We start from the raw sequence: 24696 nt of genomic DNA, 5'->3' as shown, positions 1-24696 counted from the left end.
TGCTGCCGGGTTTGGATTTGCCCCACCCCAAGCTCAGCTCCCCTCCCCTTGCTGACTGCTAACCCACACTGGAGTTTTTACCTTTCTTAGGGAGACTTGCACTTTAACTGGGGGACCTCGACAATCAGAAAGCATTTTTGCGGCCCAGAAGCATGCATGCTTGATGGGGGGATTGTCAGCCCGGTGGTGGATGAGCAAGGCCTGTCTCTCATATGACCCCGTGTGTCACAGCATAGGTGCCCTGCTCAAAATCCCCCTGGCAGCAGCTCTGTGAAGCTTGCCTGAGGTCTGAGTGTCTCTGGGGTGGGGGACAGGCATCTCATAGATCCCCTGTCCCTTCTCACTTCCCTTTTCCCTCCCCTCTGGCCATTCCAGCAAAAAACCAACCAGGGAGTGTGAGCCCCTGTCTGAGCCCAAGGTAATGCCTGCCTGCCTGCGCTGTAGCCTCTGCCGGAGCCTGGGGGCGGGGGCAGCTGCAGAGCGTGGGGCACCCCCACCCAGGCGGAGGCTCCTTCTAGCTTGGGCTGCTGTGCCCAGGCTCACCTTGGGCCTCGGGACCTAGGATAAAATCAAGGGTCATCCAGGGGCTTGGATCTGACGGCGGGTCGTGCATGGGGGCGGGGCTGCGGGTGCATGGCGCTCCACCCGGAATGCCTGTGAATTCACCCAGGTCTCATGACCCAGTCTGGTACCCACGTATGCTCAGTGCACGTCAATGGCATTGAAGCTGCGTCGCAGGGTCCCGTGGCTGTCCCTGCTCTGGGTCCATGTGGTCAGAGCATAGGTCAGGCATGCTGTGCTCTGGGGCTGTCCAGCATCTCCCCTTTCTTCTCTGATGGCTTAGGACCTCGAAAATAATACCTCTTCCAGCCTCTGCCTCAAATCAGTGTGAGAGTCCTCTGTCCCTTGTGTGGATCCAAACCTTTTCCCTTTGGTCATCCGTCTTCTAAACACAGAGCCTTGTAAGCATTACCCTACCTCCCAGGGAAGATGACAATTTTTGTCCCTGTGAGCTGAGATGCTATACACTCAGCACCCCTACTGCCTCTTATCCTGCTAGTTAGTGCCTGTGGCAAGAGAGAAATTTCCGTGTTCTTTCCCTTGAGCTCCACTCACTGCCTCATCCTCAACTGGGAGCTCCAGGCAATAACTGGAAAGCCATTTCTGTGTTTTAAGAGCAGCTTTATTGAGATATAATTCATACAGTACACATTTCACCCACTTTGAGTGTATGATTCAGTAGTTTTTAATATATTCACAGGGTTGTACAACCAACACTACAGTCAATTTGAGAACATTTTCATGAGCTGGGAAGAAACCCTGCACTCTTAGCTATTCCCACCAGCTCCCCATTCCCAGCCAATGCTAAATACTCTCTGTTTCTATGGAGTTGCCTATTCTAGACATTTCACATCAGTGGAATCGTACAATATGTGACCTTTTGTGTCTGGCTTCTCTCTCTTGGCATCATTTTTCAAGGTTCAGCAGGTGTCAGGGCTTCATTCCATTTTATGGTCAAATTCTAGTTCCGTGTGCACAGGCCACATTTTACTCATCCATTCATTAGGTGATGGACATTGTTTCCACGTTGGCTCTCAGAGTGAATGCTGACCATTCATGTGCAAGCAGCAGCCATTTGTGTTTAACTTGGGAGATGGAATGACTGGCCACCCGTGTCACAGGAGTCAAGGGCTTGTCTAGTCATGTAGTGGACTGTTTATGGTTGGTCCCTAGTTCTCTGCTGCCAGATGACAGGGTGGCCCCACCTACTCTTTGAGCCTCCCAGGGTGACAGAGAGTGGAAGACAAATGGGCAGGCAGGCCTTTTTTTTTTTTTTTTTTTTTAAGTAGGGTTTATGCCAATGTGGGGCTTGAACTCACAACCCTGAGATCAAGAGTTGCATGCTCTACGGACTGAGCCAGCCAGGCCTTTTTCTTCTCACCCTCAAGTTTTAGGTTTTAGGGTTTGCCCCCTGTGTGCACATCTGTCATTTGTTTCTTATTTTCAGTGAACTCAAAATCACAAGATACCAACAGCCTGAGATTGGACCAGAGGGTTTTACTACCCCTTTATTCCTTCACCTGCAGTCCCAGAAACACCTGGGGATCACCTGGTCTTGCCCTCAGCCTGCTGGTGGGATGCTTCGATTGTCTAAATGACCCAGCACTCGGAGTTCCTGAGGCTTATTCAGGTGTTGGAGGCCTGGGGCGCAAGGCCTGCGGCCAACCATCTGCACTAAAAGCCAGCTGGTCCAAGCAGGTGCTGCTAGGGCAGAAGTCGAGGACCTGATTTGACATCTAGTTACCACTTTCTCCCTCTAGATTTGACCCCCATCTTCTGTGGCAGAAGCATAAAAACCAGAGAGCCTGCTTTTTAACAAAGTGGTGTTTCTTCCTGGGAGTGTACACACATCACACTTTCTCTTCCCTTGTGCAGGGACAGTTTCCCTTCTGGCCAGGGACATACAGCAGATGTTAGGTAGTCCTGTGTGACAAGCCCAGTGGCTTCCCTTAGATGGGGTCATCGTCTCTTGCTGGTGGCAAGGGATTCAGGCTTCTCAGGGATTTTCCTTCCCAGCTCCCGTGACAGTTCTGTCTGTCCCCCAGGCAGGTCTAACTTCAGGATATGGCCTCTCAGGGACACAGGGGCACCTTTCCTCCCACCTCCTTGGTCTCTTCTGCTCATATCACCAAGAGGCAGGACCTACTCTCCATCCAAGATGTCTCTTAGGAGGGCCTATGTGCAGGGCAGGGGGGACTAGTTCTCTTGATCACCATTTCCAGACATATCCAGGTTGTCCTGCTTGCTGTCTGCAAGAAACTCACCTTCAGATGACTGAAGATTCTTCAATCTTAGCCTAAAGAAAGAAGGGTGGGGTGGGGATCCCATCAAGATCTCTAACCACGCCCCCACCCACAAACAGGCCCCAAATCTGGCGGCACACTACTCACTGTGGGATGATTTGAGGTGTTCTAGGGATAGGCTCGCATCTGTTTTTATAGTTCTTTCAGATTTTTGGCAAATGCTGCTGCTTTTCCATTCACAGAGGGGGATACAAGGTCTCCTTAGAAACTTTTATAAAGGCAAGAAAAGGGGAGAGTATCTAGAAGGAAATGCTCAGGCAGTGACGTTCCAGGTGGTGTGGGAACGTGGGACACGCTCATTCAGGTGGCGGCAGCCCTGCCTTAACGTGGGTTTTCTGTTCGGTGAGCAGGAAGCAAGGCAGCGAAGACAGCCTCCGGGGCCCCGACCCGCCCCCCATGGGGGAGGAGGAAGTGCTCTTGTGAAAGGCGGTCCCCGCGCCGAGAGTTGGGGGGCCCCGGCCCCCGGCCCCCGCGCACGCATGCATCCTCTGCGGCCCGACCAGGCGATGGAGTAGCTGCCCGGACCCGCGACCTCGCATGCAGGCTGCACCCTGCGTTTCCATAGCAGCATGTCCTACGGAAACCCAGCACGTGTGTAGAGCCTTGACCGGCATCTCTGGTGGTGTTCTTTTTTTTTCCTTTGTTGTTTTAAAGGGGACAAAAAAAAAAAGACTTGACTCCATGACATCGACCTTGGCCGCTGGCTGGCTGAATGGGCAGGTGTGAGGAGTTGCAGACCCAAAGCCACATGCATTTTGGGACAATTGCTTTTTAAAACGTTTTTATGCCAAAAATCCTTCATTGTGAACTCAGAACCATGTCAGATATACCAAGTGAATGTGTGTGGGGTTTGGAAATCATGAAAAACTGCAGAAAACTCTGGTGGTATGGGCTGAGACCACAGAGTTAGTTGCTGCATTTGAAAGAGAGAGGAAGAGAGGGTGTAATTCCTCCTGCAAACCCTAAAACCCCCAAACTCCAAGCCAGTGGCACCTTCCAGGACTGTGGACTCACGGAGTCAGGGTGAGGACAGCCCTCAGTAGCTGCAGGGAGCTTTGATGTAACTTATTTGTAAGAAAGTCTAAATTTTTTTTAATGGGTAGAATTGTAGTCAGGTGAAGGGAAAGGGCTTGAAGCTTAATTGCTTCGCAAAGGGGGATTTTCCACCCCTAGAAGGGCATTTCTTGGTTGTTTGGGGATGGGGGAGAGGGTCCACCTAAAAGACTGATGGTCACTCGCAGCAGGTTCCTGAACTAGTTAACTGAGCTCTGGTAAATCTCTTGTTAAATTAAAAAAACTTCAGGGTGAAATCCTACACTTCCATGTACATTACATGGCTTAAGAGTAAACAAAATATTTCCAGTTCTCTAACAAGACTGAACTCTAGAGTAGTTCAGGGGTCATTTCGAGCTTCCAGGATTCGCTCCCCGGCTTCAGGCATGTTAGATCCGAGTTAGAGCCTCTGCCTGTATATTAGCAATTTACCTTGTTTGTAACCTGTGTATTCTAGAGACACCGAGATTCTGTTTTCTTAAATACTAGCTGATTGTTGTAGTCTGAGTCTGTGAAACACTTCGTTTCTGGGGTCCAGTCAGGAAATACTATGATTCTCATCCTTACAGGCAAAGCTCTGTTAGGATCTACCCAATAACTTGGGGGCACCCTTTTAGAGAAGATTGTTGAAACCCAGTGCAGTCCTCAGGGTCCAGGGGGACCCGGGCTTGGCACCGGGAGTTTTGTTTTGTAGCTAGAAGTCCAGACAGAGGTTTACCTTTTTGGCTTCCAACTGATACTGGGAACTTTCATTGCTGTTCAAGTGCAACTTTTTCCAGAGCCACACACGGGTGAGTGTGAAGTTCATGGGGGAAGAAGACTGGAAGGCCTTTGCCCTGGGAAATTCCCAGTGCTTTGTGGACTCTGGCTTGGGGGAAAGAGCATCAGTAACTGGGCTCAGAGGCCGTGCTTTTCTGTGGTTTCTGTCTGATCATTACTGGTAGGAGGACTTTTTGCAGAGAGACACTGAAGCAAGGCCTTGTTCCTGGCCTTGCCCAGTGGAACCTGAGTGTTCTTGGCTTCCACACATCTTCGTAAGCTCTTGACTGTCATTTATTTAGCCAGACTTTTCTTGCTGTCTCACAAACAGTACAGAATTAGGGAAGGCTGGTTTCTAAGAGCAAAGGACACCTGTCAGATGAAGGGGTGTCTGTCCTGCTTACTTTCTTCTTTGTAACCTGGTACTTCCTCTTGCATTCCTGCGCTTGTGTTTATATATATGGGCAGCACCCCTTCTGGGAGCAGATAGGGTCTGGTTAGTTTGCAATAAGCGCTTTGCAGTAAAGTCAACGTCTCCTTAGTCCCAGCCTGTCTGTGTGGACGCTGGCCTGGCCGAGTGGCCCGCCTGGGGAGGGCGGGCAGCATGTGGAGCTTCTGCATTCTAGAACTTCTGTGTTTACACAGCTCCATCAGGCAAGACCGTTTCTTCCACCACGAAACTCCCCGTGTCGGATTTCCTCCTATGTGTAATTCTGGCTGTTGAGGTGGGTGGGAGGCCCATATTCATAACTTTTTTTTTTCAAAGAATCACCAAAGAAAGCTGTGGGAAGGAATCACTACCCCCAGAAAATATAAGCAGAGGGCCTACCATAAAGCGGTAGAACTACCATTCTCGTGGGGCACAAACAGTGATTTTTTTCGAAGCTGGCTCTGTTGGGAAAGAGGAGAAGCTGCCACGGGCAGCTTTTCCAGGTGAGCCAAAGGATGCTCCATCAGTTTTTTCCATTGCTGGGGGACCAATTTGGTATAAGCAACCTGCGGCCTGCACAAGTTCTTGCTCCTCCTTCTGCCCTCCTCCACATCCCCCATCTCTTCCATGGGCTTACTGGGGACTCCCAGAAAGCTTTAGCTAGCCCCTTGTTGGCTCTGGGGGCTGGAGAGGCTGGCTTCCCAGGGTCTGGCCTTTCCTGTGAGTTAGGGCTCCCATCCTAAAAGCCCCTCTGGAGCGAGGAAGCAGATACCTGAGCGTTTAGACCCATAGGCTCAACCTATTGCTCTTACTCATCTTCCAAAGGGGAGCTTTGCATTGCTGGGTGGGGAAGAACCATGACCTCCACTTGCTTCCAAGGTGCTAGGGAATGTTTCAAGGTCGCCGGTTCCCATTGTCTTCACAGCTTTAAGGGCCAAGTTCTGTGGGACTGCTGTTTTCTATTCTGTGTTTGATTTAATGCCCGATGCTTCTGTTTTATTCCTGATCCTTTCTACTATGCATTTTCTTTTTATCAGGTGTACAAAGTTAAATACTGTGTATTTATCACTTAAAAAGTACATGAACTTAAGAGAAAAATAAGCCTTTGGTGTTTTTTCCACAGATGTTTAAGCTTCTCTGTAAACTTGAAATAAACAGAAAAATGGTGCAAAGCCTGGGCCTTTTGGGGATATTTTTGTAGGCCCTTGTTTACAGAGGTCTCTAAGGACATCTGTCTTCATGGGTGTTTTCCTTCCTTAGGCTGTGACATCAAATGCCCAAGTCAGGGCTAATGTGTTCAGCATTACATTATTCATGCCCAATGTGACTGTGTCCTACTACCTCACTACTGAAAGTGTGGTCCCTGGACCAGGAGCGTCCGCATCTCCTGAGAGTACGTTGGGAATGCACATTCCCAGGCCCCCCGTAAACAAGATCCCCGGGTGACCCGGTGCACACCGAAGTCTGAGATGTACTGCTCTAGCAGGTTAGATTCTCCTGGTGGAGACGAACCAGAGCAGCAGTCCTGGGAGCCGCATTAATTGCACATGGAACACGTCCTGTGAGCAGGCAGGTTACAGGACACATCACTCCATGAGGTAGGTATTTAGCCCATTTTATGGATCATCCCCCAGTAAACTGAGGCTCAGAAAAGTTACTTATGTCTGATGTCCAAGAGCTCTGACCTTGTTAGCAAATTCAGTGTTCTACAGAACCCGGACAATTGCCGATTTTCATGGCATCTAGAGACTGTTTTAGAACAGATGCTTCCTCCAGACTAGAGGCTGGGGGTTCCCTGCACTCCAAACATGAAGCAAGCCCAGGGCACTGCTTTACTGGCAGTGAACCTCGGTTTTCTGTTATGAAGGGATGGCAGATGACGTCTGAAAGCTTCCTGTTCTGTTGTGGCAGAACTGTGATTATTGGAATACAGGCCTTTAAGAGCAGGTGTTCCCATTCAAAGACCCCCCCTACTGAGGCTCTGACGAAAGCTAAAAACAATGCACACAGGTGCAACTTTTTGCAGAGTTTTAAGGGTTCCTGAGACTCCTGGAAGCCCACCCATGGGTGCAAGGTTCAGCAGCACCACCAGGGAGTGCCAGCATGTGGGAGTATGGCTAACTCCAGGATGCCTGGTGAGTTAAAATAAGCAATCCGTCCCCCACCCTCCACCCCAGCTGGCTGTGGCGTTCCATCTGAGAAGTGGCCCCCACTCCAGTAACTCAGTTCTTAGCCTGCAAGATGAAAAGCCATCCCTTAAAATTCCAGCTCCATTTGATCCATGTGTTCAGGTGGGCATTTTTTCCCAAAGAGGCAGCACAAACCCGAGCTTTTTATTCAAAGGGGTTTGGTAAACTTTTATTCCCCCCTAACGCAAGAAAAGCCCAGGTCTTATGCAGCAGAAGCAGGCGCTTCTAAAATAAATGTTCCCTTCAGTACTGGGAAATGAATTCGTGATGTGGGGAGGGACAAGCAGCTTTCTTTAAGGAGCTCCCAAAGACTCCCTGCAGAATTAAGTCGGTGTGAAGGCCAAGCTAGAAATAACTTCATTAACATTTCAAACAAGGTAGGTGTAGGTGGTGCTGTTTGTGGTTGGAGACTTCTGGAAAGCAAATGGGAAGGGGAGAGGATAAGCCATGTTCCCGGTACCTGAAATTGTGTGCACCTTAGTGTAGTACCACAATTTATGTAAAAAAACACATGCACGGGTGAGACTAGTCACCACAGGACAAAACCTTGTAAGTTCTAGAGGAACACAGCCTCACAAAGATCAGGATGCTGAGGCCTTCATGTGAAGGCTGAAGCAGGGGCAATGCCTACGCCCCAACAACAGGCTGTTTCAGGAAGCTTCTTCTGAGCACAGTGAGCTGTGACAACAAATGGGTTTAGTGGTCGAAGTAAAAGGGAAGAGAGGAAAGTTCTAGACCATGCTATGAGAACAAAGATGGAGAAAATCGTTTTAATGTTTGGTCCTCTTATCACCTTGACATGACTCTTCTCAAGGAGCTGTGCTAACTCTGTGACAGCATGGATGTGGGGGAGGAACAGCGGCCGTGTGATCAAGAGCCAGTGACACGCCCAAATGTCTTTCCTTCCCTTATAAAGTGCTTGAACAGAGCTGCTGGGGCGCCAACTGGACCTGTCTCGTAGGGGCCTGGAGACAGGAGCCCCTGAGGAAGGCCGGCCCTGCAGTGGCAGTGGCCCCATGGGCCTGGGGCCAGAGGTCGCCCAGCAACCCCGAGGCGAGGCGACCCACTGTGCAGGGTGGTCTACTACGCATGCCCTACACACAAAACACGGGAGCAGCTGGGCGACTGTGAAGTTCTTGTGCAGTGGAGGCAGACTCAGAATCTGGAACTTTCTCTGTGGTGACAACAGCAGCCTTTTCTCCCTCCTCACTGTGCTCTGATGAGGGCCGTGGGGAGCCCAAGTGTGGAAGAGGCGTCACTGGTCCATCTCACCGCCAAGCCCCTGCCAAGAAACGTATGCTTAACATGACTGATACGCTTCTGGATAGATGTATTTGCACCATGGGCTGCCCACAGGCAAGCCTGGGCTGTCTGGGGCGGGCGAGCGCCAGGCACTGGCCCTGAGGACTCTGGGCAGCCCTTCGCAACTACACATACTCAGCTTAGTCCTAGTGCAGGTGCTCAAAGCACGGTACCCAACCCCTCTTGCTATGTGAGGCAAGTGTAAGTAGTCTGTGGACATAGATTTTGTCATAATATTTATGACTATACCTAACCTGAGCTGTCACTAATTAAAACGAGGCCAGATTTTAAAGAGTGAGTCTGCTTGAAGTATGAAGTGACTACTTGTACACATGGTCTAGAAATGGAGCAGAGGATGAGGGTGAGGAATGGTGTGCAGCCGCCTGGGTTGACCACATGCCAGAGGAGCGCCACCTTTGTGCCTGGGGCTCCCCCAGACGGCCCAGCGGCCCAGCGGCCCAGCGCTCACCACGAGTACCGCGGACCTTCCTGCCGCTGGAATTCAGGAGGTGGCCTACCTGTTCGTAATCCTCCACATACTTGTATTTCTTCTCCCGGTAGTAGAATCTTTTCTTCATGCAGTAGAGGACTATGACGTCACACAGCACTGTCGCCTGCGTGCAGCACAGGGTGAGAGAGGACGAGCCAGGATGCTTTAGGACCTGTTATTCTGTGCATGCCCCTTCCCACAATGCCTGGAATCATTCAAGGAAAGGAAGGGCAAGGCCCCACCTCTCAGGAGAAGGCAAGGCCCTGAGGGCCGAGGGCCATGGTCTTGGAGAAGGGAAGGGGAGGTGGGGCTGGGGGCAAGGGCAAGCTTGGAGGGTCCATTCCAGAAACAAGTGTCATGGGGAGGAACCAGGGTGCCCGTGGAGGGTCTCACATCACTGTGCTAACTACTGCTGAGGAGGGCATCAGGCCTGGGGGGGTTGAAGGAGCGGTCCAAGTCACTCACCACCCCTAAGAGCGCCAAACCAGAGCCGATGTTGATCATGGTGGGGATGATGTCAAATTTCCCAGCCTACAAATGACAGGAGAAAAGGAAAAGGTGAGAGGTGAGCAAGAGCAGATAAAAGGTGGGGAGAGGGTCCCTGGTGCTTGGCCAACCCAGAAGCCCGGGTCTGAACCTGAGCCCTGAGAGAAGCTGGCAGCCAGGCTACCTTTCCGAACACTATGATGTCGAAGCGGATGCCGTAGGCCTTGATGAGCGTGCGGTGCTCAGTGCCAGTCGGGTCACTGTAGTACTTGGCAAACCTAGGGAGAGGGGGATGGCAGGGTAGAAATCCCCGAGGCCCTGGGGAGCCGGCACTGCCTGCTGGACGGACGGTACCTGAGCACCCCGGAGCCCCTCCTGGCTAAGGTGGGTTGTGCAGCATGTGGGCAGGAGGGTGCCAGGGCCCACAGGGCACCAGAATTTCTCCATCATCACTGTCCCCTCCTACAGTGGAGCCGGAACCTCTTGCTCTGAACATCCTCCTTGGCGTACCAGAACCACCTGCCTCTCTCGAGGAGATCTGGCCTCTGACAGAATGTGGCAGCAAGTCCTTATGGGTAGGAGCATGGAGCCGGCAATGAAACTCCACAAAACTCACTGAATCAGCCCTGGGCATTTTTTTTTAAAAGAAATCACTGACCCATCAACGTACAGATGAGTAAATAAAAATGTGGTGTATCCACACAATGGAATACTCTTTGGCCATAAAGAGAGGTAAGTCATGATAAACGCCACAATACGGATGAACCTTGAAAAAATCATGATGCTGAGTGAAAGAAGCCAGTCACAGAAGGCAATATAGTATGTGATTCCATTTATGCAAGTGCAGAGAACAGAAGCAGACGGTGGGTGATGGGGGCTCAGGCAGACGGGAAGGCAGAGGTGGTGGCTGAAGGGACTTCTCACTGGGGGGATGAATATGTTCTAAAATTATGCCGATCATTGTACAACTCTGTGAATAGACTAAAAATGATGGAATTCCACACTTCACATGGATAAACGGTGTGGTGTGTGAACTATATCTCAATAAAACAAAACAAAAACACCCACAGGGGGAATGATTGTGGGGGGGGGGTCTGTTGAGCCCATGTTATACATACAGGGCATTGATTCAGAGAAGCCTAACCTCTTGGCCCATGATCAGTCTGGCCCACAACCGCTATGTCATGGTCAGGCCTGGGGAATTCAGGGGAGACCTGGAGCTAGTGGAGGTCAGGGGATGGGTGACCTGGTGACAGCTCCCATCGGCTTCTCTCTGTTCTGACCCAAGCTTGAGGTTTTTCCACAATGGTTTCTAGACTGTGTAACATAGAGACAGAGCAACACAAATCTAATTCGTTTACTAGGGAAAAAAAATTCAAGTATCTGCCCTAGCATTAGCGAGTCAGGTGGTTCGAAATGAGAGCTGACTGTAATTCCGGAGGTTTCTGTGATCCCACGTGTAGTGGATTGCACATGTCACCACTAGAGGGAGACAAGTGCAACACAAAAGAACCTCAGACCTACTCGGGGCACCTGTGGGGCAGCTTTTGTGGAGTGGCAAAATGCGTGAGAGATGCTGCAAAGGGCACGTGACAATGTACGGGACTACAGGGCTGGCAGCCTCGGGAAAGTGGCGAACGTGACCCCGGCCGCTGATCCTCCCATCAGATGACTAGCTGCACCGGGTTGAACACTCACCCAAGATTCACATCTGCCTGGAACCTGTGAGTGGGGAAAGGAAATAGGGAAATAGGGTCTTTGGAGCTGGAATCAGGTGAGATGAGGTCGGATTGGATTCAGGTGGACTTTGATGCAATATGACTGGCATACTTATAAGGAGAGGATACACGGCAATGCTCACAGAGGGAAGAAGGATGCGTGACAACAGCGGCGGAGGTGGGAGTGATGAGCCTGCGATCCAAGGAACATGGAGCACCACGGGGCGCCCCCAGAACCTGGAAGGGGCGAAGAAGGCAGCTGGCCTTGCCAGCACCTTGATTTGGGGATTCTGGCCTCCAGATCCATGAGAGAGTAACTTCCTGTTGTTTTAAGCCACCCACCTTGTGGTAATTTGTTGTGACCGTCCCCATGTCACATGGAACTTCCAGCAGGGAAATACCAGCAAAGGCCTTTCCTGAAGCTTAAGCCTGTATCTCCTGCACCCTAGGGACTCCAGGGGCAGACTTGGGTCTTTGAGAAACTACTTCCTGGGTCACACCCCAGGTCTTCGGACTGGAGGATCACAAACTCACCCACTCCTCAAAATCAGTAAGCAGGGGTCCTAGTTGGGACTGGCTCAAGGGAACGCAAGCAGCCAGCTTCCCTGGGCTGCTCTGAAAATTCTATCAATGTGATTTTTTTTTTTAATGTTTGTGTGTGTGTGTGAGAGAGAGAGACTTTGAACAGGGGACCGGTAGAGAGGCGGCGGGGTGGGGGAAGGCACAGGATCTGAAGCAGGCTCCAGGCTCTGAACTGTCAGCAGAGCCTGAAGCAGGGCTGGAACTCACGGACTGCAAGGTCATGACCTGAGGTGAAGTCAGACGCTTAACCCACTGAGCCACCCAGGCGCCCCTCAACATGATTTTTGAAGTAAGAAGGGGCGCAGAAGGCTCTCATGGGTCAGGATACCGTGGGCACAAGATCTGCTAGGAACACTCTCTCTGGAACAGACCTCCCCACCTGCCCTCGGGGGCTGCCTGAGTGCTGGTCTTTGGTGGGCACGGACACCCGATCCAGCCACCACGCCCCCACCCTCCAACCACAAGAGAACCAGGCCCCCAGCTGACGCCCACCTGAAGTTGTAGCCGGGGGACACATTGTGGTCCACGTCCCGGGTGTCCAGGCGGCGGAAGGAGTACCTGGGCAGGCAGAGGGCCGCGGTTCTGTCCAGGTTGCAGTCCCAGTTGATCTGGATGCCCATGATGCCTCCCTGCGGGTTGCAAGCAGAGACAGAGCGAGCTTTCCTCGGGCCCATTCTAGAACGCGATGTGTGAAGGCCTGTGTCAGAAAAGCCAGGGGCCTCCGCCTACCTCGACGGCCATGTCCTGGAAGCTGTGTCCCGCATCCTGCACTATTTTGCCAAGACGGAATATGGGGCAGAAGGGATCTGTTACGGCGTCATAAATGCACGACTTGAGGTAGGCAGTGGTGGTGTTGGGAAGAATATTCCTCCTGAAGTCAGGAGAAAGCAGAAACGGAGCGAGGAAAACGTCAAAGAGGAGCCAGAAGTTGCTCCAAGACACTGGTGAACGCACACAGCGGGCCACTTACTTGCTAAAGTTAAATTTGGGATACCAGATGTTGTTCTTGACCAAGAGAGTGAAGTTTTCTGCAGCCTTTAGAAAAGCAGGACTGAAAAAAATAACGTCACATCCTGTTAATGAAAGTACAAATATATGTATGCTCACATCCTTATGTAATATTTTTAAAAAGCACATGCACATGTGTCAAACAATGTCATTTTGTCAAGAAAAAAATGGGAAAACATCTCAAGCATTTTCTACTTTCCTCTGCATAAGCACTAGGTCTACAGGTAAACTAGGTAAACTTAAGGTAAATTAAGCCGTACCGTTTCTTGCCTCTTGCCAAGGCAGCGGGGAATTTAAGAGTTCAGTAAAGGCTAAGGAGAAAGGATGCCCAGTGGCTTCCTTTGAAATTATTCAGCCTGCAGGGGATTTGGGAGGCATCTCACTCAGTGCCCTCAGGGGAATGCTCAACAGATCTGGTTTTACAAGTCTAAGCAAAGGTACAGTCACCGCCACCGGGTGGATCCTGATCTTATCACAAAAGGACACAAAAATCACGTGTGTCTTTTGGCAAGTACTCTCTTCTCAGAAGTGCCATGTCAGCTCCTGGCTGACCCTACAGTAAATATGTCTCCAAGGGGCCCCCTCTTTGGTGAGTCTCTACTGGGGAATCCAGTGCTGTGGGCAGACCCCTGGGCGGGTGGGCGGTTTCCCTGATCCAGGCGGAATGTCTGAGTTTATAAACAGTATCAATCGTCTGCTCAACCCTGAGACAGAACCAAGCCCACACAGCAAAGACAGCTGAACCTGCCGAGGATGCCAAGGCCTTGACAAAGGAACTCTCGGGGCTTCAAATTCCCTCCTCCCTGTATCAAGAGGGATGGGTTATATTAGGGTTTTTCAAACTACTGTCATTCTCTGTACCATAACTTTCCCCCCACATCTGTCTACCTCATATGTGAAACTTTTAAGATTAACTGTTTTATTATTTTTTTAAATTTATCAAAAAATTAATTTTATTTTAGAGAGGGAGAGAACACACGAGCTGGGGGTGGGGGGAGAGAGAGAGAGGGAGGGAGGGAGGGAGGGAGAGAGAGAGGGAGGGAGGGAGGGAGGGAGGGAGAGAGAGAGAGAGAGAAAGAGAGAGAGAGAGAAAATCCCAAATAGGATCCATGCCCAGTGAAGAGCCCCATGCAGGCCAAAATCAAGAATCAGATACCCACCCAACTGACTGAGCCACCTAGGTGCCCCTAACTCATAGTTAAAAAAAAATTGGAGGTGAAATCCACATAATGTAAAATTAACCATTTTAAAGTATATAATTCAGTGGCATTAAACATATTCATGATGTGCAACAATCACCACCATCTAGTTCTAGAACATTTTCATCACCCCAAAGAGAAGCACTGTACCTTTAAGCAATAGTATCTATTCTCCCTCCCCGCTCCCCCCCCCCACCTTTGGGAGACCACTAATCTACTTACTGTCTCTCCAGATTTGTCTCTTCTGGACATTTTATATAAATGGAATCATACAATACGTGGCCTTCTGTGTCTCGCTTCTTTCACTTAGCACCATATCTTCTAGGTTCATCCACATTGTAGCATCTAACATTTCATCCTTTTTTTACGGCTGTGTGCTGTTCCTTTGCACAGATGGACTGTAATCTGTTTATCTCTTTCCCTGTTGATGGTCATTTGGGTTGTTCCCGCCTTTAGGATCAACTCACTGCTTTTACTGACATTCATTTTGAAATAAAACTTTCCATCATGACCATAAGAAATATTATTTGCTCTAAGTCAGGGGTCATTGTTCAAATAAATATAATCAAATCCAAACAATATTACTAAGAGTTGTAGTTAAGGGCCACCTGGGAGGCTCAGTCGCTTAAGCATCCAGCTTTTGATTTTGGCTCAGGTCAGGAGATGGAGCCTGCTTGGAATTCTCCCTCCCCCCCTCTCCCTCTCCCTCTCCCTCTCCCTCCCTCCCTCCCTCTCTCTTTCTCCCTCTCTCTCTCTCTCTCCCCCTCTGCCCCTCTCCCCTGCTTGCTCTCTCTCTCTCTCTCTCTCTCTCACCCCCTCTGCCCCTCTCCCCTGCTCTCTCTCTCTCTCTCTCTCTCTCTCTCTCTCAAAAAATAGTTGTAGTTATATTACTATTTACCTAAGGTGCTGAATCTGGGGGTTATAATTTGTGAGAAATGGAAATCAGCAAGTTATAAAAGATACCCCAAACCAGGATTCCCTCCTTGATACAAGCTTAGAAGCTGAATAAGAATGGAAATGGGAATGTCCTTCTCTCCATGTGACTCCTGTTATCAGTGTACACTTAAAAATCATCTTCCACTCGATTGGATACATAACAGTGCTGTCCAATGAACATAAACTGAGACACAAATACAAACCACCTTGCAATTTCAAGTGCCTAGTAGTCACATTAAAAAGCAAAAAAAAAAAAACAACAAATGAAATTAACTTTTTATAATGAGCCACTATATCTGAAGTATTACTTCAGTAGGTAAACAGCACATAGTATCATCTATCTATCTATATATATATGTGTGTGTGTATATATATATGTACATAGTATATGTATTGTATAGTATGTATATAGACATATACCGTACAGTAATATAGATGTGTATTAGTATCATATATATACATATACATGTGTGTGTGTGTGTGTAATTTTCCCCCCATAATGTCTGCAGGCTCTGGTGTACATTTTACACTGAGCATTTTGTTTGGATCCAGGCACATTTTGAGTGCTTAACAGCCACCTATGGCCAGTGGCATGATGTTGGGGAGCAGAGCTCCCCGTAAGATCCTTTTCACCTTTTCAGCTCAAAAATGCTAGGATTCCTTTTCTTTTAAGTATTTCCTTCCCTGACCTGAGCTGCTTCCCTCAGCAATCTTGGAATCAGCACCTCTCGGCCATTTCTTCTGCTGCAGGGCACCCTGAATGGGGGGGCACGTGGCTGGCTCCCTGCCAGGCTTCTCCAGGCCTCCCTCTGAACTCTGGGTCACGAAGGCTGGAGTTGCAAGCACTTCTGAGAGCATTACCTCTCATCACCTCCAATTAAAGCAGAGCAAATTACTACTGGGAAGAATGTCATTCTAGGGCAGCCCCGAACCTGCTCTACTTTATAAAACACACTACCGTGGACACTCATAATTGTCCTGCCCAGCATCTGTTCCCTTCTTTCCTGGTAACGAACGCCCGCCTGACTTCCGTTGGAAGCCACACCTCCCTACTCTCAGGCTGTGTGGTCTGGGTGGGACTGCACCCTACCTCCAGGGGTGGGCAGGTGACCCAGGTCTGAGCTGAGAAGCAAAATCCATGCCTCAGCTATTGATGGACTGAGGGATGTGGCTGAAGATGTGACGATGGACAGATCTAGAAGAATCTCTATGGACAACTGGGCTGGGAGACCTGGAGGGTCCAGGGGGAATATAAGCCCAGAGCCGCCTCCTATGGTCCTGCAAGTGAAGCTGATCTAGGGGAAGCAGAGTCAAAAGGTGGAGACTCTGAAAATATCCTTAGAGCCCCAGGTCTCACCGCGCTGGGCTCTTCACAGTTAGTTGTATAATAAACGGCTCCTGCCATGTGTGTGTCCTGCTTGAGGCCCCGAGAACTGTTTCCTGTTAGTTACTTGAAACTGACAAAGTCCAAACATAGAAATAAATCATCTGCACTCTTCTCACAAGTGACAAACGCTGTGGCCCACCTTGTCATTGGTCCTAGCCCTGGGGAAGCCTGACTCCACCAAGACACCAAGAGCACAACACACAGGCTTAACTCACTCAGGCACGTGTGTGTCATCTTCCACCGGGCACCAGGCCGCCACCTCGCACGTCTTCACGGTCCCATTGAACAGCACACATCTTCCTGTTGCAATTCCTGCAGGGGCAAGGAGCACCTGTTTTCCATCTTCACAAGGGAGACAAGTGCAAGCACTGCCACAGCATCCTGTGCGGTCGATCTTGAGCTGTTCCGATTCCGGACTTTATACGGTTTTCAGAAATTAGAGGAAAACATTTGCCTGAGTCCAGTGGCAAGGCTAGGGTGATGGCAGGCTGGCACAGGGCAAGATCTGGGGTGGCCTCTGGAGTACAGGTGACAGGTGAATGTCCAGAAGATCCTGAGAGCCTAATGGGTACACCAAACTCACCCAAGGGCCTATGAAGGACTTGGGGAATGTAGGGATTTCTTCATCCTGAAGATCTCTCTGAGTGAAGCCCCACGGGGGAGGCAATCTGGCCAGGGGCTACCCTCCTCACACTACATGTCTACTGTGGGGTCACAGCCAGGAGCTCATACCGTTGCTGTGGACACCTGAAGAGCCAGCGGCACAGTTGGCATCTGATTTACACACAGTGGTCTTATCTGGAAGCTGGAAAAAGATGAAAGAATGAAAACAAATCCCATGTCATCAGTCAGGTGGGGGAAAGGGGCCTGAGGCTCTTTCCTGAGAAGCTGCCTACCTCAGGACAGAGGCCCTGGGTCTGGTTGATGGTGGTGATCATGTTGGTCATGATGAAGAGGGAGTTCTCCTCCTGCAGAGGGGGCGAGGGGAGAGGGCAACACTGTGTTACCTTCAGAGCATCAGGCCAAGTCCTAAAGAAAGCCACATGTTGATTTAATAGGACAGGACCTTTCACTTCTCCCAAGTGCCATGCAGAAGACAATTTAAAACCTGATCTTCTGGGGCGCCTGGTCGCTCAGTCAATTAAGTGACTGACTTCAGCTCAGGTCATGATTTCACAGCTCGTGAGTTCAAGCCCTGTGTCGGGCTCTCTGCTGTCAGCATACAGACTGCTTCAGATCCTGTGTCCCCCTCTCTTTCTGCCCCTCCCGCCTGGACGCACTCTCTTTCTCGCTCAAAAATAAACATTAAAAAAAACCCTGATCTTTTTTGACTCCTTGTTCTCTGAGAGTTTATAAGCTAACTGAAGACAGGCTTCAAGAAGATAGTTGTACCATAATCCCCCTTATCTGCAAGGGGACATGTTCTGAGGCCCCTGGGGGCTGCCTGAAACCACAGACAGTACCCAATCCTCCATAGGCTATGTTGTTTTTCTTTCTGATACAGACATATCTATGATCAAGTTAAAGTTTTAATTACACAGTAAGGGGTGCCTGGGTGGCTCAGTTGGTTAGGTATCTGACTTTAGCTCAGGTCATGCTCCTACAGTTGTGGGTTCGAGCCCCGCATCGGGCTCTGTGCTGACAGCTCAGAGCCTGGAGCCTGTTTCGGATTCTGTGTCTCCCTCTCTCTCTGCCCCTCCCCCACTTGCGCATGCGCTGTCTCTCTCTCTCGCTCTCTCAAAAATAAACATTAAAAAATAAATAAGTAAATTAGACACAGTAAGAGATTAACAACAACTAATACTAAAGTGGGACAATTATAATCATATATTATAATAAAAGGTGATATAGTCTCTCTCTCTCAATACCTTTCTGTATTGGACTCACCCTTCTTGGTGTGATGGGAAAATGCCTACATGAAGAGAGGAAGTGAGGTGAACGTTGGAAGCTTTGTGATGTAGTGTTGCGCTACTACCGACTTGACGATATGTCAGGAGCGCCATCTGCTTCCGGACTGCAGCTAACCGTGGGTAACTGAACTGTGGACAGAGGGCCTGCTGTTCACATATGTTCATGGCAGCATTATTCATAGTGACCCAGAGGTGGAAACACCCCAAATACCTATTGACGGATGAATGGATAAACAGATTGTGGTTATCTATGCCTGTGTGTGTGTGCCTGTAATGGAATAGGACTCAGCCATAAAGAGGAATGACTCACTGACCCAGGATACAACATGGGAGAACCTCAAAAATATGAGGCCAAGTCAAAGAAGCCAGACAGAAAAGGCCACATGTTGTATGATTCTATGAAATTTTCATAGAGACAGAAAGTAGGTGAGTGGCTGCCTTGGAGGCAGGGGGTAAAGTGCAGGGCAGGATGGGAAGCGACGGCTGAATGGGTAAGGCGTCTCCTCTTGGGGTGACGGAAATGTCCTGGAACTAGTAGGTTATGGTTGCATACTATTGTGAAGGTACTAAATGCCATGGGATTTTTCAATCTGAAATAGCTAATATTATGGCATGTGAATTTCACCTCAGTGGGGAAAAAATGTCTATAACCTGAAGTGGTTCCTTAATAAAGCTTGGCTTGTTAAGGGAAAAGAGCCAAAAACTGCTCAAGACATCCTCTGCCAACCAGATTACCTCAGAGATACAAAAACGCAGGGCCACCAAAGTCCCCAAATTTGGCTGGTTTTCTTTCCTAACTGAAATTAAAATAAATAAAACATCCTAGAGAAGACCAAATCAGGGTCAGCAACGGACACTTCTCTATTGGAGAAGGCTGTTTTTTCCTCCTAGGAAGGTTGATTTACAGTTTCTGGAGAGGGAGCGCCTGGGTGGCTCAGGTGGTTGAGCGTCCAACTTTTTTTTCTTTCCCAATGTGTATTTATTTTTGAGAGAGACCGAGCATGAGTGGGGGAGGGGCAGAGAGAGGGAGACACAGGATCCAAAGCAGGCTCCAGGCTTTGAGCTGTCAGCACAGAGCCCGACATGGGGCTCGAACTCACAAGCCATGAGATCATGACCTGAGCCAAAGTCAGACACTTAACCGACTGAGCCACCCAGGCACCTCAAGTGTCCAACTCTTGATTTTGGTTCAGGTCATGAAAATGCAGTTCATGGGTTTGAGCTCTATGCTGATAGTGTGGAGCCCACTTGGGAGTCTCTCTCTTTCTGCTAGAGAACAATTCACTGGAGATGAGACTAAAGAATTGCTAAGGACTTTCCAACATGAGGAATAAAAGATGTCCAAAAATCCTACTAGGTCCTCCCCTTCGCCGAACACTGGCATTCTAAAATGAAACACCAGAAGCTATCTGTCAGTCTTTCGTACTCTGTGGGAGTGGAGTGGGTGCCGGGAGCCCTCTGGAGGATCAGGGTAACTCAGGGATCAAAGTGTCTATAGACCTCTCCACCCCCAGGTCTGACAAGGTGGTGGAAGCTCTGGGAATAGCTGGCATCTTCCAAAGAAAGATCTAGAACAAGCCATGTTGGGAGACGGGGAATTGTGAGGAGGCATGAGGATATGGCTTAATGCCCAAGTTTCTTCTGGCTTTTTTTTTTTTTTTTTTTTTTTGAGAGAGACGGAGAGAGAGAGTGGGCATGAGTGCATAGGCGGAGTAGGGGCAAGAGAGGGATGGCTCGGAGCCGGAAGCGGTGCTCGAACTCATTAACCATGAGATTATAAACTGAGCCCAAGTCGGTCACTTAACTGAGCCACCCAGGTCCCCCTATTTCTCATCTGTTTTAAGCTCAGGGAAATTTTATTCTGGAGATGAGCCAAGTAGAAGCACTGCAAACAAATATTTGCGGTCCATCTGCAGAGAGGCAGAAGGGTCTGAGTGACCTCCATTGCTCATTAGTTCTGGTCTTCTCTCTGGGCGCCCCACAAAACCCTTCTCTTGAAAAGGCAGTGGGGAAATGAGGAGTTTCTCAAGTCCTTGCTTTTCCTTGCTGAGCTCTGAGCCAGGAGTTGACAGCTTATTTGCATTTAGCCACCACCAGAACCTAGCATATATGGCATCTGGAGGGGTATGTCAGGGTGTGGCCATGGACCACAGCCATTACCATGGCTAAAGAGAGTCAATATTTAACTTGGAGCTTTGTCGATTAACAGACTGGACACTAGGATGCTTTCTTTCCTTACCTTTGTGCCTGACAAAATCCTATGTCTGTTTCCTTCTGGTTTGCCTTTGGGTCTCTAACTCCTGATAAACTTTTTACACTGTCTGCAAAGATTCACCATGTGGGTTTACACCAATAAAGTAAATACTAAATGTAGAATGGTGGTATTTCCACCTGAATTTTTCCCAGGATTTAAAACATTTGCTTTTCCACCTTTCAGGGCTTGAGACAGGCTGAGTTGTCTGTGTTTAAGCCAAACATGATTTAGAACTAAAGCAACATAGCAGGTTGAATATTATTTATCAGACCCTAAACCAGAAGAGATCTGCCTGTGTTGCTTACTTGGACTAAAACGATCAGTCTGGGTATCGGTGATGTTAGAACTCTACCAATCATTAATCAAGAGTGCAGAGTCAGTAAAGCAAAAGGAGCTAAGGAGAAGCTTTAGCATTAGAAGCCACAGGGGGAGGCCCACCTGAGCTGGAATCACATAATCCGCCACATCCCAGACCCGGAATCCAAGTGTAGAAGTGTTGGTTACAGTCACACCTTTGGCTTTGGTAGTCACTGAGCTGACCACAGAGTCCGTTTCCTGGTAGCCTTTTTCCCACACAAACACCCACCTACAAAATAAAACAGTCCTCTTAAATTGCCATTAGGATTCAACAAATTTGAATTGATGCTAGGGAGCCTCTGATAGCCAGAGGCTGACAGTACAACATTCAGTGATTATGCAACTTTGCAAAACTGTTTAACTTGGGGGCTCCATTCCCATACCTGCAAAATGCGCATATGGAACATAAACCACAGGGTAGTTTGTAGGAGATAAATGAGATGATGTAGGCAAACCATTCAGCACAGTGATAAGCACAAAGAAAGTATTCAATGAATGTCTTTATTATTAAATATTTGAGCACTTTCAATGCACTATGACCCTGCAGAATCACCAGAGATAATAAAAATTATGATAATAGTTACCATCTGGGTGTTTTTAGGTGCCAGGTGCTAATCTAAACTCTATATACTTATTAACTAATTTAATCCTAACCACTTTATAAGGCAGATATTATTCTCTATTTATTTTAAAGTTTATCTATTTAAAACAGAGCATGAAAGTGCATGGGTGCATGAGCAGGGGAGGGGCAGAGAGAGAGAGAGAGAATCCCAAGCAGGCTCTGCACTGTCAGCACGCAGGCTGATGCGGGGCTCAATTTCACAAACTGGGAGATCATGACCTGAGCTGAAATCAAGGGTCACTTAACTGACTGAGCCACCCAGACACCCCTATTATTCTGTTTTCACAGAGGAGGAAACTAAGACACAGAGAGGTTAAGTCATTTGCTCAAGGTCACACAGCTAGTGAATGACAAAGTCAGAATTTGAACTCAAGTCTTTTGCCTCTGAAGCCTCTTTTCTTGTCCTGTATGCTATACTCCCTCGAGAAAAAATAATCTCACTATTCAAGTAACTTCACACTAGTTCATACTTTTTCTCTAAGAATTCAGGTCCCACATATGCTTCTCTTCTCTGGGGAGAATTGAGGGCATTACAACCAGTCTGAATAATTAAAGGAGGGCCTGGAAGGCTCAGCCGGTTAAGCATGACCTCATGGTTCCTGAGTTCAAGCCCTGCAATGGGCTCTGCACTGACAGTATGAAGCCTCCTTGGGATTCTCTCTCCCTCTCTCTCTCCCCCTCCCCCACTTGCTTTCTCCGCCCCCCCCCATCAAATAAATAAACTTAAAAAAAAATCTAAAGGCATTAGCACAAAGTGGTTAGGACACTGGAACATAGACTGAAGCTAGTGATCATGGTTCATTTCTAAGCTCTACCATTCACTAGGCATTAACTTTGGCCTTTCTCTGTGCCTCAGTTTTTCCCATCAATAAGATGGGAATGATAATAGGACTTCATAGGATAGTTGTAAGGTTAAATGAGTTACTGCATGTCAAATGTTCAGAACGTTTGTGTTGCCATCAGTAGGCTAACATTGGCCATGATGGGAGGATTTACACCATGGAAGTTGGCTAATGCTCCAAATGAGAACTCCTTCCCACCAGAGCGGTTATTAAACACCTACCAGTGACCATTATTGTTATTTTTTCTAGAATCAAGAAATGCTAGCATCCCTCTCTTATAAGCTCTAGCTGCCAGGACTCCAAAAAATTAGTGGCTTTGGTTATTTATGGGTTTGTCTGCTCTGAGCAGTCTCCAAATTCTTTGTCCATCCTAGAGGCAAGCTTTTCCCCAAACAAGTCCTTTTCTTCAGGGGTTCTAGGAATTTAGCTGATAAGCTTTCATTTAACTCTACTGAGAGTAGCTTATTTCACCACAGAGAACTGTGAGTTGCTAAATCAGAGACACATGGTTTCACACGAATCACTATGTGATTAACTACTGCCTCATCATAGGATAGATAAGAGAATCAGATAACTGAGAAATCCACGTCCAGTCTAAGATGAATTGGATCAGGAGACTAAGAGATGATTCAGAAAGTAAAAGAAAAGAAGACAGAAAAAGAAAAAAGCCCTTAATTTCCTGAGTCAGGCTTGATCATAGGAAGATGGAAAAGCAAAGCATTTACTGCTTTATAAATCCTCATGATCAAGGTAGCACACCACAGGAACCCTGGAAAGCTGTGCTGCCCAACAGAAATAGAAAACAAGTTGCAAATGTAATGTCATTTCTAACAGCCATGTTAAAAAGTAAAAAGAAAAACAGGTAAAATTAATTATGATATATTTTATGTTACCCAATATACCCAAAATATTTTAACATGTTATCAATGTAATATGTATTAATGTGATAGTTTACTTCTTTTTTTTTTGTATTAGGTCTTCAAAATCCAGTGTGTATTTTATAGTGATAGTATATATCTTGACTTGGAGTAGGTACATTTCAAGTGCTCAATAGCCACATGTGACTAGTGGCTATTATATCATACAATGCAGCAATAGACGCTTTCTGTAGTCTAGAACTTTACAGATATCTTAAGGTAGATTTAAACTAATTCTCCCCTGAGCATCGAAAGCCAAGAGGAAAAAGCTGAGAGCTCCTGATTCTAAGTGCTTCCGGTCCAATCCAGCAACATGAATTTACTTAACCAGCTAGCAGCGGATCTCAAAATTTAAGGGTACATCACAATCACTGGGGGCCAGTACCAGTACTGGTACTTATTAGACTTACTAAATCCAAACCCAGGAGTGGGTCAGGTGGTTCTGATGCAGAGCCCACACCAGGGAAGCCATTTTACTGACTCCTGTCAGTACTTACTGCTGCTGGGCTGACATCTGTTAGAAGCCACACCTGCCTCATCACGTGAATTCTTGTGGGCAGTGTTAGCAGTTTCCAAGCCCCACTCCATGGTGGAGGATCTGTTACTTTTATACAATTCCTCAGGTGAGGATTTCCCGATCAGGTAGGTTTAGGAAACACTAGGGCATTGATTCTCAAACGTTGCCGCACATCAGAGTCACCTGGGGAGTCAGTCACACTCCATAGCAATGAAATCAGAAGGTCTGGGGTGGAGAGTCAGCAGTCAGTATTTTTAAGATTCCCAAAAGATTCTAACCTGCAGCTGGGGAACACTGCACTACGCCTTTCAAGAAAAGGAATGCCAGAGTAGGTAACATCTGTCAGCTCAACAGCTGTAGAAACTAATGCCCAGGTGGACCTTGAAAGTGGGCCCAATTGGGAAGTTAATTTCTACCTCCTCTCTCGAGTTTCATTAAATTGTAATAGGTGCGTTCAATTACAAGTAAGCACTTGGTAAGCATAGAAGGTGGCAAGCATATGGAAGCATCGGAAGGGAGCATGCAGAACGATGAGGCTAAGTAAGGTACTTATACCCAAACCCCCAACCACTCCACAAAACAAAGGAACTGAACTTTAAATGCTCTTTAGAAGTGTGACCTCTTCACTATTTTGGGTTACCACATGGTACTTAAAGGAAAGGACCGGAAGCCACAGACCCAAAAAGAACCAAATGGAAATTCCAAGGTTTGTTTTCTGTCAGCTGTTCATGAGAATGGGAAGTGAAGTGAAAAGATTGAGCCGTTTAGGACAAAGCCAGCTCCCCACCCCCTCTTCCCCGCTGCCAAAGGACAACATGGAGCAAGCCAGAGAACAAGAAGCAGGAAGGATGAAGGTCTAGCCAGTCTTTGCCCT

The 24696-nt window shown here is 48.2% G+C and overlaps 2 protein-coding genes across 6 annotated transcripts in view; one reads left to right on the top strand and one right to left on the bottom strand.

The window, feature by feature from the left end:
• Positions 1-6278, top strand: part of CAMKK2 (calcium/calmodulin dependent protein kinase kinase 2) — a 42904-nt gene extending 36626 nt beyond the window's left edge. For 2 of the 5 annotated variants that reach the window (XM_029922826.1, XM_029922824.1), the window contains 2 exons: positions 376-418; positions 3215-3553. In XM_029922826.1, coding sequence (XP_029778686.1) covers positions 376-418; positions 3215-3379 — 208 coding nt within the window. In that variant the 3' untranslated portion in view covers positions 3380-3553. Of the gene's footprint in view, positions 1-375; positions 419-3214 lie in introns of all 5 variants that reach the window. The other 3 variants (XM_029922828.1, XM_029922827.1, XM_029922825.1) reach the window with 2 other exon arrangements.
• A 1759-nt stretch (positions 6279-8037) lies between these two features.
• Positions 8038-21088, bottom strand: P2RX4 (purinergic receptor P2X 4). Its single transcript, XM_029922829.1, has 12 exons — positions 21006-21088; positions 17300-17371; positions 17136-17208; positions 16619-16715; positions 12844-12924; positions 12603-12744; positions 12366-12502; positions 11272-11295; positions 9758-9851; positions 9553-9618; positions 9116-9211; positions 8038-8577 (listed from the first exon to the last, which is right to left on the bottom strand). The coding sequence occupies exons 2-12, from the start codon at positions 17348-17350 to the stop codon at positions 8551-8553; spliced, it is 888 nt and encodes a 295-aa protein (XP_029778689.1). The 5' UTR covers positions 17351-17371; positions 21006-21088; the 3' UTR covers positions 8038-8550.
• Between the last annotated feature and the right edge of the window lie 3608 nt (positions 21089-24696).

The sequence above is a fragment of the Suricata suricatta genome, chromosome 14 (assembly GCF_006229205.1).
Source record: "Suricata suricatta isolate VVHF042 chromosome 14, meerkat_22Aug2017_6uvM2_HiC, whole genome shotgun sequence".
Classification (NCBI taxonomy): Eukaryota; Metazoa; Chordata; class Mammalia; order Carnivora; family Herpestidae; genus Suricata; species Suricata suricatta.
The sequence above is the reverse complement of the archived record's forward strand: the minus strand, read 5'-3'. Positions and strand labels throughout refer to the sequence as shown.

Excerpts from the sequence above, each read along its gene's own strand:
- P2RX4 (XM_029922829.1), bottom strand. The coding sequence starts at position 17,350 with ATGACCAACATGATCACCACCATCAACCAGACCCAGGGCCTCTGTCCT. Across the intron at positions 12,503-12,602 it reads TCCAGGACATGGCCGTCGAG|GGAGGCATCATGGGCATCCA; the intron begins GTAGGCGGAGGC and ends TGCAACCCGCAG. Across the intron at positions 8,578-9,115 it reads ATGTGGAGGATTACGAACAG|GGGCTTGGCGGTGAGATGGA; the intron begins GTAGGCCACCTC and ends GTTTCTTGGCAG.